Source organism: Macrobrachium nipponense, chromosome 26 (assembly GCF_015104395.2).
Source record: "Macrobrachium nipponense isolate FS-2020 chromosome 26, ASM1510439v2, whole genome shotgun sequence".
Classification (NCBI taxonomy): domain Eukaryota; kingdom Metazoa; phylum Arthropoda; class Malacostraca; order Decapoda; family Palaemonidae; genus Macrobrachium; species Macrobrachium nipponense.
The window spans coordinates 47924870-47939575 of NC_087215.1; the positions used below are offsets into that span (position 1 = coordinate 47924870).

Below are 14706 nucleotides of genomic sequence, written 5' to 3' on the forward strand. Positions count from 1 at the left end.
AGAAGTATGCTCTCGGCTGTATTCAGGAACAGAGGATTAGATCTGGCAAATAATAAAGATCTCCACGATCTCATAAGGTCTTTTGAGACTTCAAGTCTAAGGAACCAGTACCTCCGAACTGGAACCTAGACGTAGTCCTCAAGTATCTGTCATCGGAAAGATTCGAACCTCCTCATCTGGCATCGTTTAGGGACATGACCAGAAAATGCCTATTCCTGTTATCTTTAGCTACGGCAAAGAGAATTAGTGAATTGCATGCTCTGCAAGATAAAGTAGGATTCAAGGGAGACTCGGCTATTTGCTCGTTTAAGACCCTGTTTTTAGCGATAAAACGAGAATCCCACGATCCCTGGCCTAAGTCTTTCGAAGTCAAAGGACTGTCGAGTCTCGTAGGCAGAGAAGCAGAGAGGTCTCTATGCCCTGTTAGAGCTCTGAAGTTCTACCTTCAGAGAAAGCATCAGATGGGAGGTTCTAGACAAGGTCTTTGGTGCGCGGTAAAAGACCCCACAAGACTGATGTCCAAGAATGCGCTGGCATTCTTTGTAAGAAACGTCATTACAGACGCTCATAAGGCCTGTCCTGACGAACAGTTACAATTGTTGAGAGTAAAAGCTCATGAAGTGAGAGCTATAGCGACGTCTCTCTCGTTTCATAAGAATATGTCGCTTAAAAACATCATAGACGACATTTTGGAGATGCAACTTAGTATTTGCATCTCATTACTTGAAAGACGTGCGTGTGACATATGAGAAGTGTTTTTCTCTAGGTCCTTTCGTATCGGCGGATACGATTCTGGGTACGGGAGCCGACACCAATCCTTAAATGTATATACTGTTCTTCTTTTTGGATATGGTCGAGAGTCTCTTCGAACAATGGAGGACTTGGCTCGCACGGGCGGCCGTCTATGTTGTTCAGTAAGAGAATTCTTGTCATATCCAATTAGTTGAGTATAATTTTTTTTGGAAAATTATGTATGTGTGCGTAGTGGTTTTGAGTTACGGTTGTTGTGACGAGTTCGGGGATGACTCGTAACAATCCTTAGTTCTAACATATGGTTAGGATCAGGTGGTCGGGATTGGTTGTGTGCTCCTTCATAAGGTGTATTGTCATATAAGTGGATCAGCACCCATTGACAAAGTCCTTTTAGGCTCTGCCGAGTAAGCGGATAAGACCCCATCGGCAGACCCACAAGAACTCTTGGCCATAGATCATATATCTCGCTAAAGTTTCTTGAGGTGATGCAGACTACTGGGCAAACACCCACGAAGTCTACCACCTATCAGGTAGGAACCAAGGTTTTTTTTTTATACCTACAACATATGTTGTTTACCTGTCTATTCCATATAGAAGCTTCTCTTTACCTCCACCGAAGGGTGCCAATCAGCTATGTATATATCTGACAGGTAAGTTGATTGTATGATGATTGTTATGTTACAATAAAGTTTCATACATACTTACCTGGCAGATATATACAATTAAAGGCCCACCCAGCCTCCCCGCAGGAGACAGGTGGAAGAGAGAAAATATGATAGAAAACGGGGATGGTTCCTAGTCCTGCCACCCAGGGCAGGCCGGTAGATCACCTGACCTACCTGTAGCGAGTGGCGCGAAATTTGAATTTCTGTCGGGGACGACGGAGTCTTAGCTATGTATATATCTGCCAGGTAAGTATGTATGAAACTTTATTGTAACATAACAATATCATATTTTTTTTTTTTGGGTGGGGTAACGCAAATTACTTACAGTCTAGTAATATTCAATCATTTACCTTCACTTTAAAACAAATTGCAAGTCTCTAGAACAATATCTCGATTTTTGGTGAATATTTGAAAATTATTTATATTCCCTCCGCGCGCTGATTCTCGGCCGAAAATATCTGAAACGCGTAGGTCACATTCTCCTAATATTTGTGCCTTTTCATATTACGCTTATTTTATAGTTTTATATATGGAAATGTGCGCAAAAACATGCACAATACAACAAAAAATATTGGAAGGTTGTAGCATTTATCATTTTTGAAATATTTGCATATAAAGTACGATAAGTACGAAAAAAACTACGATCGGTCAACTTTGACTCAACCGAAAAGGTCAAAAAACGCTTTTATAACATAAAAATCTTACAGTCTAGTAATATTCAATCATTTATCTTCATTTTAAAACAAATTGCAAGTCTCTAGAACAGTATCTCGATTTATGGTGAATTTTTGAAAAAAAAAAAAATTTTCCCCTCCGCGCGCCGATTCTCGGCCGAAAATCTCGGAAACGCGTAGGTCACATTCTCCTAATATTTGAGCCTTTTCATATTATGCTTTTTTTAAAGGTTTATATATGGAAATGTGTGCAAAACCATGCACAATATAACAAAAAATTTTGGAAGGTTGTAGCATTTCTCATTTATGAAATATTTGCATATAAAGTACGATAAGTACGAAAAAAACTACGATCGGTCAACTTTGACTCAACCGAAAAGGTCAAAAAACGCTTTTATAACATAAAAATCTTACAGTCTAGTAATATTCAATCATTTATCTTAATTTTAAAACATATTGCAAGTCTCTAGAACAATATCTCGATTTATGGTGAATTTTTGAAAAAAATATTTTTTTTCCCTCCGCGCGCCGATTCTCGCAGCGAATTTTCCGAAAACGCGTAGGTCACATTCTCCTAATATTTGAGCCTTTTCATATTACGCTTTTTTTTAAAGGTTTTATATATGGAAATGTGCGCAAAAACATGCACAATATAACAAAAAATATTGGAAGGTTGTAGCATTTCTCATTTTTGAAATATTTGCATATAAAGTACGATAAGTACGAAAAAAACTACGATCGGTCAACTTTGACTCAACCGAAAAGGTCAAAAAACGCATTTATAACATAAAAATCTTACAGTCTAGTAATATTCAATCATTTATCTTCATTTTAAAACAAATTGCAAGTCTCTAGAACAGTATCTCGATTTATGGTGAATTTTTGAAAAAAAAAAAATTTTCCCCTCCGCGCGCCGATTCTCGGCCGAAAATCTCGGAAACGCGTAGGTCACATACTCCTAATATTTGAGCCTTTTCATATTACTCTTTTTTTAGAGTTTTATATATGAAAATGTGCGCAAAAACCTGCACAATATAACAAAAATTATTGGAAGGTTGTAGCATTTCTCATTTTTTTTATATTTGCATATAAAAATAAATTTTAACAAAAATTCGACATTCGGTCAACTTTAACTCGTTCGAAATGGTCGAAAACTGCATTTGTAAGCTAAAACTCTTAGAGTATCGTAATATTCAATCATTTTCCTTCATTTTGAAACAAATTGCAAGTCTCTATAACAATATTTCGATTTATGGTGAATTTTTTAAAAAATTATTTTTTACATCCACGCGCTACGAATTCATGCATCATTTTGTGATAATATTTTCTCTGTGTTGCTTTTATCGTTTTACAATGTGTTATATATCAAAATGATTGCAATTTAGTGCACATTACAACGAAAAAAAAAGTAACTTGTTACCTCTAACCGTTTGGCGCACAGCGCGATTTGAATACAATTATATATGAAATTTCGTTTTTGCGCTATCATATATCGCATTATTTATATATGATAATGATATTTTTTTCATTTCTGATGGTTGCATACTAAACTTCAAGCAATGACAAAAAAAGGAGCCAAAAATGAACTCTTAATCTTGAAAACTAAGTGCGCTGTGATTTTTTGAAAAAAATATTTTTTCCAATTACTCGCTCACTCTCAAACCCCTCCGGCACACGGGAGTCATTTTTTTATTTACCGCTTCGGCGTTTAAGGGTTAAAATGACGTTTTTGGAAGGTTAGGCTAGCTGCTCAGAGCCTCCCTGGCCGACCTGACCAGATCGTTCCGATTATGCGAAGGTTAGGCTAGCCACTCATTAGAACAGTATGCGCACCTACCCCCCTCCTTCCCCTCATCCCTTTATCCCCTCTCACGCCAGCGCTGTTATATTGTGTTTTTTATCATATGACATATCGTATCGTTGTATTGTACTTAGTGGACAGTAGGCCTATAGGCTAGCTGTCCCTGTGATCAGTTGGATCCACGTCTTACCGGGAGGTGTTCCACCTGGCCAGTTGTAGTGAACAACTGATCACGAGTGAGCCACTCCTCAAGACGGCCTCCCTCCCCCATCCCACTTAGTGGGTGCTCAGCTCGCTAACGCTACCTCAGGTAGCCAACCGAGCCCCTTCCCCTCTCACAGGGGAAGGTGGGGGGTTCAGTCGGAGGAGTGGTACTCCTCACCTTATGTAGTAAGGGGGGTACGGGGCTGCCCACCCAGGCGAGCCCTGGTTGACCACCCGGCTCGTCAGGACGGTATACACCGCGTACTACCTCAGTCTCGCCTTTCCTATCCCCAGTCCTTCATCCACCTTCTATCCTCCCGCCCCGGCGGGTCCGGAATCCGGCTAGACTCGTTCAGTATGCATATAACAAGCATGATCCCTTATATGATCAGAATGAGGCCTAGGTTTTACCTATTTTCCCTGATTCGATCCCTCAACCGGATCTGGGGATAGAGGAAGATAGTATGGAATGGGAACGGTGCCCGGAAGTGGGTGTAGATGCAGTGCTCCGGCACAATAATTTATTTAAGTTATTTATTTATTTAATTTTAAGTTATTATATGCTTTTGTTTGGTTTACTACGCCGGGCATTTCTACCCCGACGGGTACCCTGGGACCAAAGCACGGTGTTTCCTCTTTCCTAGTTTCTCCCCCGTTTTACCGTTGTACCTCTGTGTCCCATTCCGGTGACAACAGACATGAGCTAAGAGAGGCGATCCTAGTGTAAACTAAGAAAGCCTCTCCGGTGCCGGTAGATTCAGGCCAGGGTTAACCTTTTCCCTGTTCTGTTGGTACCAAGCCTAAAATTATAGATTAAAATCCTTGAGGAGAATGCAAAACGGGGCCGGAAAGCTGACGGGGGAGGATAAAAATGATTGTCTTTTATATTTTGCATGCCGCCGGGATCGTTACAGCGATTTTAAAGTTGTAAGGCATGCTCTGCAGGAGTCATCTCCGGTGACTCCGGCGGGTCTACATGTAGCGATATTCTGGTATCAATATTTATTTTAGTGCAATCTCCGCCGGATAGATCTCCGGCGGGTCCATATAGTGATACTCGTGTATCATTTTTTAACCTACAGATGGTGCGCTGTTAAGAGACAGCCTGTACTGCAATCTTGCAGCAGACATGAAGTGTGCTGCACTCATGCAGGCTGTGCTGTCCAAGTTGACGATTTGGTGGTTTGGCATCCAGATGGGTGTGAGATCTGCTACAACTTGGTGCTAGAGCTCACTACCAACACGGTAGGTACCAGCTCATTGAATGAGATATTTGAAAATTCTGGAGACAATTTTGGGATAGTCATAAATTAACTTGTGGTTAGAATTTAAAAGTAAATATCTCTTCCAGAACCCGTGGGCCGTCAAGGACTCAGCTCTCGCCACCCTCAAGATCTGGGTAGGAGGATTTGGCCGCAACACCAAGGGCAAAAAGCCCTACATGCTTTCTGAAGAGTTGTGCTCCCTCATCTACCCTAATGCAAAGTTGTCAGCAGCCGTATCGGCTGATCTGGCGGCCCTGATCATCGCCAGGATCCGAGAAGAAACTCAGGCCGTACTGGCGGAAGACCTGGAGGGTTTGGGCGATGAAGTAGTCGGAGAGGTTGCAGCGATCAAGCTGGACCTCGAACCCATGATAATCGACATCCAGGATGAAGGTAAGGGAGTAAGTGAGGCAGTTGGTACACCGGCTAAAGCGCTTTCTTTTAGCCCGTCTCATTCCTCTTCTTCTTTTCAGGGATTTACCAAGAGGCCTACAACTTCTGGGTGCAAGTCGGGGTCGGTAATCCCTAAAGTTAAAGCTAAGATAGACACCCATAGATCTATTGCTAAGCCCCTCCCTAAGCTTTCCAAACCGAAGTCCCTTAGGGAAAGCCGTTCCAGTTCGTCATCAGCCCCCAAACTGATGGCGGACGTGGCAAAAGCTGCCACTCCTAGGCAGGGATCGAGGACAAGATTGGCTAAACCCAGATCCCAGGACTCGGGTTTTGACCCGGCAGCATTTTCCAGCATGCTGATGCTAGAGATGGAACTTGGTTCAATCCAAGTTCCAGGAGATCTCAGCCCAGCTGGTCTCGAGTCTGGAGACATCAGGCCAATCGATTCAGTCTTTGGCACAAAGACTGGAGAACCAAGAGACACTGATGCAGGGAGTCCTCCAGTCTGGACATCCACAGCAACGTCTGGCAGTACCGGACGCCTGGAAACTGCCACCCTTCAAGAACAACAACCCTTGGAGGCTAGCCGCTCATGCCCCCTTCTCAGAGGGCATGCTGACAATTGAGGGGTGTGGAACCCGGCCAGTGGAAGACTTTGAGTTCTACCCGCCAGGTCTCCAATTCCCCTTTTCAGGATATGCACACCTGACAGAGGAGGCATTGATCCGAGAGGACGAAGTACCAAAGGAGACGGTCATCTTCCCCAGAGACCAGGCTCAATCAGCCTGGGTTCGAACCTTAACTGAATGGGAGTGTACAAATACTAAGCTGACTCGCCACAAGAGTCCCTTCACCATGTTTGTGGTCCCTGATGACACTCCCATTCCGTGTACCTCTAAGTTTGTAGAGCTGATACTCCAGGCAGCAGCAGAGGACAAACCCATGCCTCAGATCAGAGAGACAAATTTACCATCCGTACTCCTCCCGGGAGGAACGGAGTGTTGGTTGGATGCCCCGGCAACATTCTCAGTAGGGAAGTTGAGCCAGGATTGTGCGACAACGCTCTTTAGCGAGCGCTTGCCTAGACTCCCAGAAGCACTGGTAAAAGCAGAATACGAAGCCAGATGTCGCTTGTGTAGGTCTATCAATTCCGCCACTACAGCGGAAATGACGACCCTGGTTTACACGGACGAATCTTTGTTCAAGATCCTGACGAAGTCATTACTTCACACCTTACAGTGTGACATATATGACTTCACTGTAGCCAGGAGGAACTGCAGAAAGCACGTCTTGGCTGATGCTTCTAATCGCCATGAGCCAAACAGACTCATCAAGGCTTTGATGTGGGGTGCGAACCTGTTCCCTGAGACGGTAGTGAACGGAGTCTTGGGGGAAGCAGCCAGGGTTAACCAGAGCTTGCGAGTTCGATGGGGCCTGATCCCCAAGAGAAGATTTGGATCTTCTGGAGCCCAGCCCAGGGGAAAGAAGAGAGCAAGGAGGTTCCAGCCTTTCCAGACTACCCAACCTCAGACAATGGTCCAAGTGGTTCCAGTAGGCCAACTGAACCAACCGTCCACTTCAAAGGCTCAGCCTCAACAACAGTTCATGCTGCTGCAGAGCCAACCCTCTCAGCAGCCTCAAAGCTCGGCCAATTTTACCCCTTCCCCGGCCTTTAATGCCTCCTATGAGAACCAAGGGGTATTTCATGGGTACAACCGGTTCGCAAGAGGTAGCCGAGCCAGAGGAGCTTTCCGCAGAGCTGGCGGAAGAGCATCCGGCAGAGGAAGCCGGGGTAGCCAACCCTCAGCGAACCAGTGAGACTCCTCAGGTAGGAGGGAGGCTGTGCCTATTCAAGAACCGCTGGAAATTCAGCAATTGGGCACACAGCATAATAGCAAAAGGACTGGGATGGAGTTGGAAGAAAGGGCCTCCTCCATCAACCAATTTTTATCAACATCCTACAGTGGACTTAATAAATTATACCCAAGACCTTCTTCAAAAGAGGGTAGTTACGAAGAGCAAGTAGTACTTAAAATTTCAAGGACGCTTGTTCAGCGTTCCAAAGAAAGACTTAAACAAGCAAAGAATAATATTAGACTTGTCTCATCTGAACTCATACATTCAATGCGACAAGTTCCACATGCTAACCGTTTCGCAGGTACGGACCTTACTTCCCCATGGGGCCGTCACTACCTCTATAGATCTTACAGATGCCTACTATCATGTTCCGGTAGCAAGGCATTTCCGCCCCTTCCTAGGCTTCAGATTAGGCAAACAGGCTTACGCCTTCAAAGTAATGCCATTCGGGCTCAACATAGCTCCCAGAATATTTACAAAGTTAGCAGAAACAGTAGTACAAGAACTGAGAGCTCAAGGGATAATGCTAGTAGCCTACCTAGACGACTGGCTTATCTGGGCCACAAACGACAAAGAATGTCTCGGAGCAACCCAAAAAGTACTAAAATTTCTGGAATACCTAGGATTCCAGATAAACCACAAGAAATCCCGACTCACTCCGGCACCACGGTTTCAGTGGTTGGGAATACAATGGGATCTCAATTCACACAAACTTTCGATCCCGCCAGTGAAACGAAGGGAAATAGCAAACGCTACGAGGCACTTCCTCAGAAGCAAACAAACGTCCCGGAGGAACCAAGAAAGAATCTTTGGTTCGCTCCAATTCGCCTCAGTAACAGATGTTCTACTAAAAGCCAAACTTAAGGATATAAACCAGGTTTGGCGGACCAGAGTGAACAGGAAATTGCGAGACAAAATTTCCCGCATCCCTCCAATACTACGAAAGAGACTCCGTCCATGGACAGAAGTCAAGAACCTGGCAAAATCAATACCATTACAGTTCCCTCCACCAAGTTTAGTGGTCCACACGGACGCCTCACTAAGTGGTTGGGGAGGATACTCCCAACACGAAAAGGTTCAAGGCACTTGGTCACTAACACTCCGCCAGCTTCATATCAATGTTTTAGAAGCCATGGCAGTATTTTTAACCCTAATGAAACACTCTCCGGCGAGGAGGATCCATATCAGGTTAGTGTTAGACAGCGCAGTAATAATCCACTGCATAAACAGAGGAGGTTCCAAATCAAGCCACATAAACCATGTCATGCAAGCAGTCTTTTCGTTGGCAGCAAAGAACCAATGGCATCTGTCAGCAACTCACCTGGCAGGAGTAAGGAACGTAGCGGCAGATGCACTGTCAAGGACAACTCCGCTAGAGTCAGAATGGTCCTTAGACGACATGTCATTCAAATGGATCAGTCAGCAGTGCCCGAGTCTTCAGGTGGACTTGTTTGCCACAGAATCCAACCACAAGTTACAAGACTATGTGGCTCCCAATCTGGACCCCATGGCCCAGGCCACAGATGCCATGTCCATAGATTGGAACAATTGGCAGAAGGTTTACCTATTTCCTCCAATAAATCTAATGAAAGTCCTGGACAAACTCAGATCCTTCAAAGGACGGATTGCTCTGGTAGCTCCCAACTGGCCCAAGAGCAATTGGTACCCTTTACTTGGGGAATTGGAACTCCGTCCCAAACGGATCCCCAACCCGAGGCTAACACAATTAGTACAAACGAGGACTGTGTGCGCTTCCTCAAGGATTCAGAATGCTATAACTTTATGGACTTCATGAAATTTGCTGCGCAAAAAGATGTCAACATGGATCCTATTAACACCCGGTTTCTAGAATCAGACAAACGAGAATCTACGCTTAGACAGTATGATTCTGCGGTAAAGAAACTAGCCTCTTTCCTGAAAGACTCAAAGGTAAAGACGATGAATACGAATCTGGCTGTTACTTTCTTTAGGACCCTGATTGAGAAGGGCCTAGCAGCTAGTACTATTACCACAACTAAATCTGCCTTAAGGAAAATTTTCCAGTTTGGTTTTAACATTAATTCAACAGATTCGTATTTTTCATGGATTCCGAGGGCTTGTGCTAAATTAAGACCAGCAGACACCTCATACAGTCTCCTGGTTTCTAAATGACGTACTTAAACTAGTTTCAGACACTGACAATGAATCGTGTCCTTATACAACCCTTCTTAGGAAGACTTTATTCCTTGTAAGCCTAGCTTCAGGAGCCAGAATATCAGAATTGTCGGCTCTTTCTAGAGAACCAAATCATATTGATTTTCTTCCATCCGGAGAAGTTCTATTATTACCAGATCGGAAATTCTTGGCCAAGAACGAAGATCCTCAGAGCAGATGGTCTCTGTGGAAGATTGTTCCACTTCCACAGGATCTATCCCTTTGTCCAGTCAAAACATTGAGATCATTTTTAGACAGAACTTCCAATAAAACTTCAGGTCCTTTATTCATTAGGGAGAATTGTGGAACAATCTCACTAAAAGCAAGTAGACAACAAATTCTGTATTTTATTAAACAGGCTAACCCGGAATCAGTTCCCCATGTACATGATGTCCAAACTGTAGCTACCTCAATTAATTACTTCCACCATATGAACTTTGATGACCTTAGAAAGTATATGGGATGGAAAACACTGAAAGTATTTAAACGACACTACCTTAAATCCCTTAGAGGCCCTTAAATATTCAGCAGTGGCAGCAGGGAACATTGTTTCCCATGACACAGCCTAGTCATGTTGAAATATGTAGTCTTGATAGATCTGCCCTTCTTTTAGCTCTTTCTCTCCTACCTGCCTCGCTTATAGCCCTTAGCCTTCACCTCTGTATTGTCACTCGGATTGCACAATTGAACCATTCTTGTACTATGTATATTTATCTATTATTCATATACGTAAAATATCTTATATTACTTGGTGTAGTAATATCTTATATTATTTGGTGTAGTAATCACCCTGGTCTTACCATAAATTGGTTTTGGTATTTGTATATACTTCATAGTGTAAGGACCTAGATTTAAGATTTGTAAAAACTTTACTTTAAGATTTAAGGAACTTGATTAAAAGAAGGTTGAATTACTTAAAGAGTCTAATTTCTCCCTTCCAGTAGCCTTGTAGATTTTATATCCAAGCTTGTTGGTCCTATTCTCTGTTACTATTTCACAGAGCGACACAGGTTAGGCCTAGAAAAGGGATTTCCTCACCCTATAGGCCCAAGCTTGGGTGCTATTTTCAGGAATGACGATCGAGGTGCTAGTTGTAGCAGTAGTGGGCAGTAGATGGCTTTGGTACGGCTCCTCTTTGGAACGGGGGAAATTGACAAAGGAAGAGACTAAATTGCAGGGGACCTCTGGTAGAGTGGTTTCACTCGCCCCAGTTTTATACCGACACCCTATACAGGGGTGAGCGAACCAGGTTTATCCTGGTATAATCCATGTAACTTTTTCTCTTGTATATTTAGCAATATTTGTCAAAATCCCTTTAATCAGCTTAGTGGTCTGGTAAAACTAAGATATACTTAACTATTGCAGTGTAGTGAATTTTGTATAAAAATTCATCTATAACTTCCATACAACCTCTTGAATACAAATGAGTAAGCATATATAGACTGCAGGTCACATTCACCAGAACTGTGAACTACGGCTACTGGAACATCTCCCTTAATTTCTTGATTTCCTGTGCCAAAAAAATTCCCCTGAGACTATAGACAACTCATTTCATGTCTAACTCTATTAATTGAAGCTGGCATGAAAATATTCACTAAGATGATAAAAATTCCACACATTATACTAATGTACTTGCTAGGCAAACATTTTCCTTATGGAACTCTGCCACAAGCAAGAGTACTGTGCATTATAAATACTAGACCACAGAATTCCTTCTTATTTTCTTTTTAAAACATACATTAGCTAAAACTCAGAGTAGTAAACTTTATTTCAGTAGGAGTAGGTGTTTTGTTAAGGATAATTTTTGTTGTTGTTGCAGATCTTGTGAACGAGGAGAGGCACAATCCCCTGCCATTAATGCCCTTGATAATTCTTCGCTTTTATGTCCGCACGATTCCCTGCTCTTCCCCGTGTACGGTATGCAGCCACATGAGTTGACAGAGTAAGTATACATAAGTGGCATTTCTTGATGTATAGTAACTGAAATTGAGGTTGCCTACTTTTCTCTTGATGTGTATTATTATTAATGTAAATAGTTTGGGATAAATCTTACCTACTATTAAAATTAGCTTACATCTGTCTGCTGTCAAGTGCAGTCAGCATTGAGAATAACACTAGCCTGTCTATAATCATGTGTTCCCAACAGGCATCATTGGAAAGTTTATGTTCTCGTCATAATTTTTCCCTGCCATGTCCTTGCATACAGTGTCGATCAGATGTAATAATTTTTATTTGGAATTAATCTTGCCTACGTACTGTTAAAGTTAGCTTATATCTTTGCGCCACCAGGTGCAACTAGCATACAAAATGAAAAAATATATTGCTTGGCTTAATCGCTAGGATTGTGTGTAATCACCTGCTTCCCACCGCTTGTTTTTTTAGCTTGTGATCCCACCACATTAAATATTTGGTGCCCAAACAGGGACTGCTGGTGCGGCAGCTGCAGGACGGTTGGGGTAGTGAGTTGCGTGATTAGTGGAGAAAGTGAGGATGGAAGGGTTGAAGGAGATGGAGAGGCTGAAGGAGGAGTTACAGTTGGTGAGGGAAGCTAAGGAAAGATTGGAAGTGGAGAATGAGAGGTTAAGGGTAGAGTGTGAGGAGCTGAAGAGCGAGTTATAGGAAATGAGAGGAATGCTAAGGAGTGCGAAAGTGGAAATGAAAGAAGAGGTGAAAGGAGCAGTAGAGAGATGGTTGAGAAAATGGACACTTCGAATCAGGCTCTCTACCAGCTGCACCAGTGAGATGAAGGTGTTTCAGTATTCAAACGTCTCTGCCAATGAAATCGTCAAAATCACGGATTAGTTGATCACTACAATCTCGAAATTGCTGGTAGCATCTCAAACTCTTCTCTAGAAGAAACCAATCATCCCCTTCAATTCAGCTAGCAATGCTAATTTTATCTTTGTGTACTGTCATGTTCTCCCCCTCGCTGAAAAATGCAGACCACTGCAATGTGAGCAGTGCTTCCTTAAGAAGTTGCAATCCCTTTAGTGATCTTGTATAGTTCTTGCCCGTTAGGACAGAATCCACAACATTTACGCCAAAGACTGAACTCTCAACGGGAATACCTTCTGCTCCACTCCCTTTTAGGTATTATCTAATGCATCCAAGGGCAACCTTTGCCATATGGAATGACCCTATGCACAAGACAAGATCATTGAACTTCCAGATGGATCAACTGAATTTCGTGAGAAATGTGATACACACCTTCGTCACATTTAACTGCCAGTTTAGGCTGATCTAAGTGTTTGATGATTCCCTGAAAGTTCTTCATAGCTGTGTAGACAGTATCGTAGCAGGTCACTGGGTATTGAAGTACAGGGAGAAAGCGGACTCGCTTCTTTGGGACATCTCTCTCGGAAAGTACTGGGTGGGCTTCCCTCCAGGAAGGCATCATCTGTTCACCAGGTTGGATGTTCACTACTTTGTCTTCTTCAGACCAGTCCAGCCAATCCTAGAGAACAAGCCATATCCTTTATCCTTGCATCGTTGCGAAGATCCTGGTCGGTTTCGTGTGTTTTGACATCATAGGTCACTGGCAAGTTAGCCCTTTTCGCTGGTTTGTGGAATGGCTGCAGTTCCTGACACTTCAGTTCACACTTGAATATCTTGGGACCATGTTCTGTTGTAGTAGCTGAGATCTTAGGTTTACCTACGCTAGAATTATCATCATCTTGGAACAGAACGCTCACTGTGTCATGACTACCACCAATGCCTGATAAGGTTGCCTCATCATGATCAAAGTTATCAAATGCAGCAATTGTGAATGGTGAACTGCTAAAATTACTTGGGAAAGGAACTTCATCGGTACTCGACTACTATGAATGTAGTCGTCATTGTGGGGGCGCAAGACCTCATCATAACTACTGCAAAGCCCATATCAGTGTAAGCAAGTGATCAGCGTGGCACTCTTGCATGCATTATAAATTTGCTGGCTGTTTATCATATGCATTGGCATTCTCTTTCTTCCACGATGGAAGATATAGTACAGAATCTGAGTTAAACCCTGCACTTGTCTACATTTTGCCTCGACACCCTTGCATTACAATCACTCTAGTCATTTTCAAATTTATCAGCACCATTAACCAACTTCTTGGAAACATTATCAAATGATTCTACATCAAAGTTAAAAAGTGTGGCAAAGAAGTGTAGGAGGGGTCCTTGTATTACCATATTCTCGGTGGCCTTTTCTAAATCATGAGCATCACAGAATCTATCCTGCAAATAAAAATCTAACTCTAACAGACTCTGCCTGATGATTTCAGCACACTGGCGAACAGGATCTGTTGAACGAATTGTGTCTTGCCATATTTTCAGCAGTCACACTACTGCTCAAAAACGTCGGTGATTATTGACGTGTTTCGGTTTAGAGAAGGAAATATTGGAACCAAAATTATTTACAAGCAGGACCTTTGCTACCCTATTGGTAAACCGAGTGTCTGAAAGTTCAACAATCATGCGATCTCTGATCTGACTTAGTTCAAAGCCATCACCTTGATTCAGTCCCGCTTCTATATCAGGTACCACAGCTAACCGTGCGTTCTTCTTCCTATTCATAGGCTCATTTGACCTGCTCTGTGCTCGTTCATTTTCTGCAGATAGTTTTTATGCACAACATGTGGCAGAAAAGGTCTGCACCAAAAACGGAGCGTTCGTCTTGTAAATCGCAGATTCGGGTGTAGACGTCATCCTGTAGAAATACAGTTGCCGCCAAGAACTTCTTTGCCTGCTCAAATTCTGAGATTCGATACTTTTCATATGCACCCTGGCGTTTGGCATAGGTACTTACAACACATTTGTAATTGTAAATATCACATTGTTGACTAGGGGATGGACGAGATATCACCTGAGACCTGGCGCTGCAGCCCCTTGCAAGCTCATTCAGTGTTTCCTCTGGTGAA

At 42.9% G+C, this 14706-nt stretch overlaps 1 protein-coding gene across 3 annotated transcripts in view; it reads left to right on the top strand.

The window, feature by feature from the left end:
- The window catches only part of LOC135200266 (ubiquitin carboxyl-terminal hydrolase 48-like), a 414786-nt gene that overhangs the window by 230740 nt on the left and 169340 nt on the right, over positions 1 to 14706 (top strand). For all 3 annotated transcript variants that reach the window (XM_064228750.1, XM_064228749.1, XM_064228748.1), the window contains exon 14: positions 11625 to 11747. In XM_064228750.1, coding sequence (XP_064084820.1) covers positions 11625 to 11747 — 123 coding nt within the window. The remainder of the gene's footprint in view (positions 1 to 11624; positions 11748 to 14706) is intronic.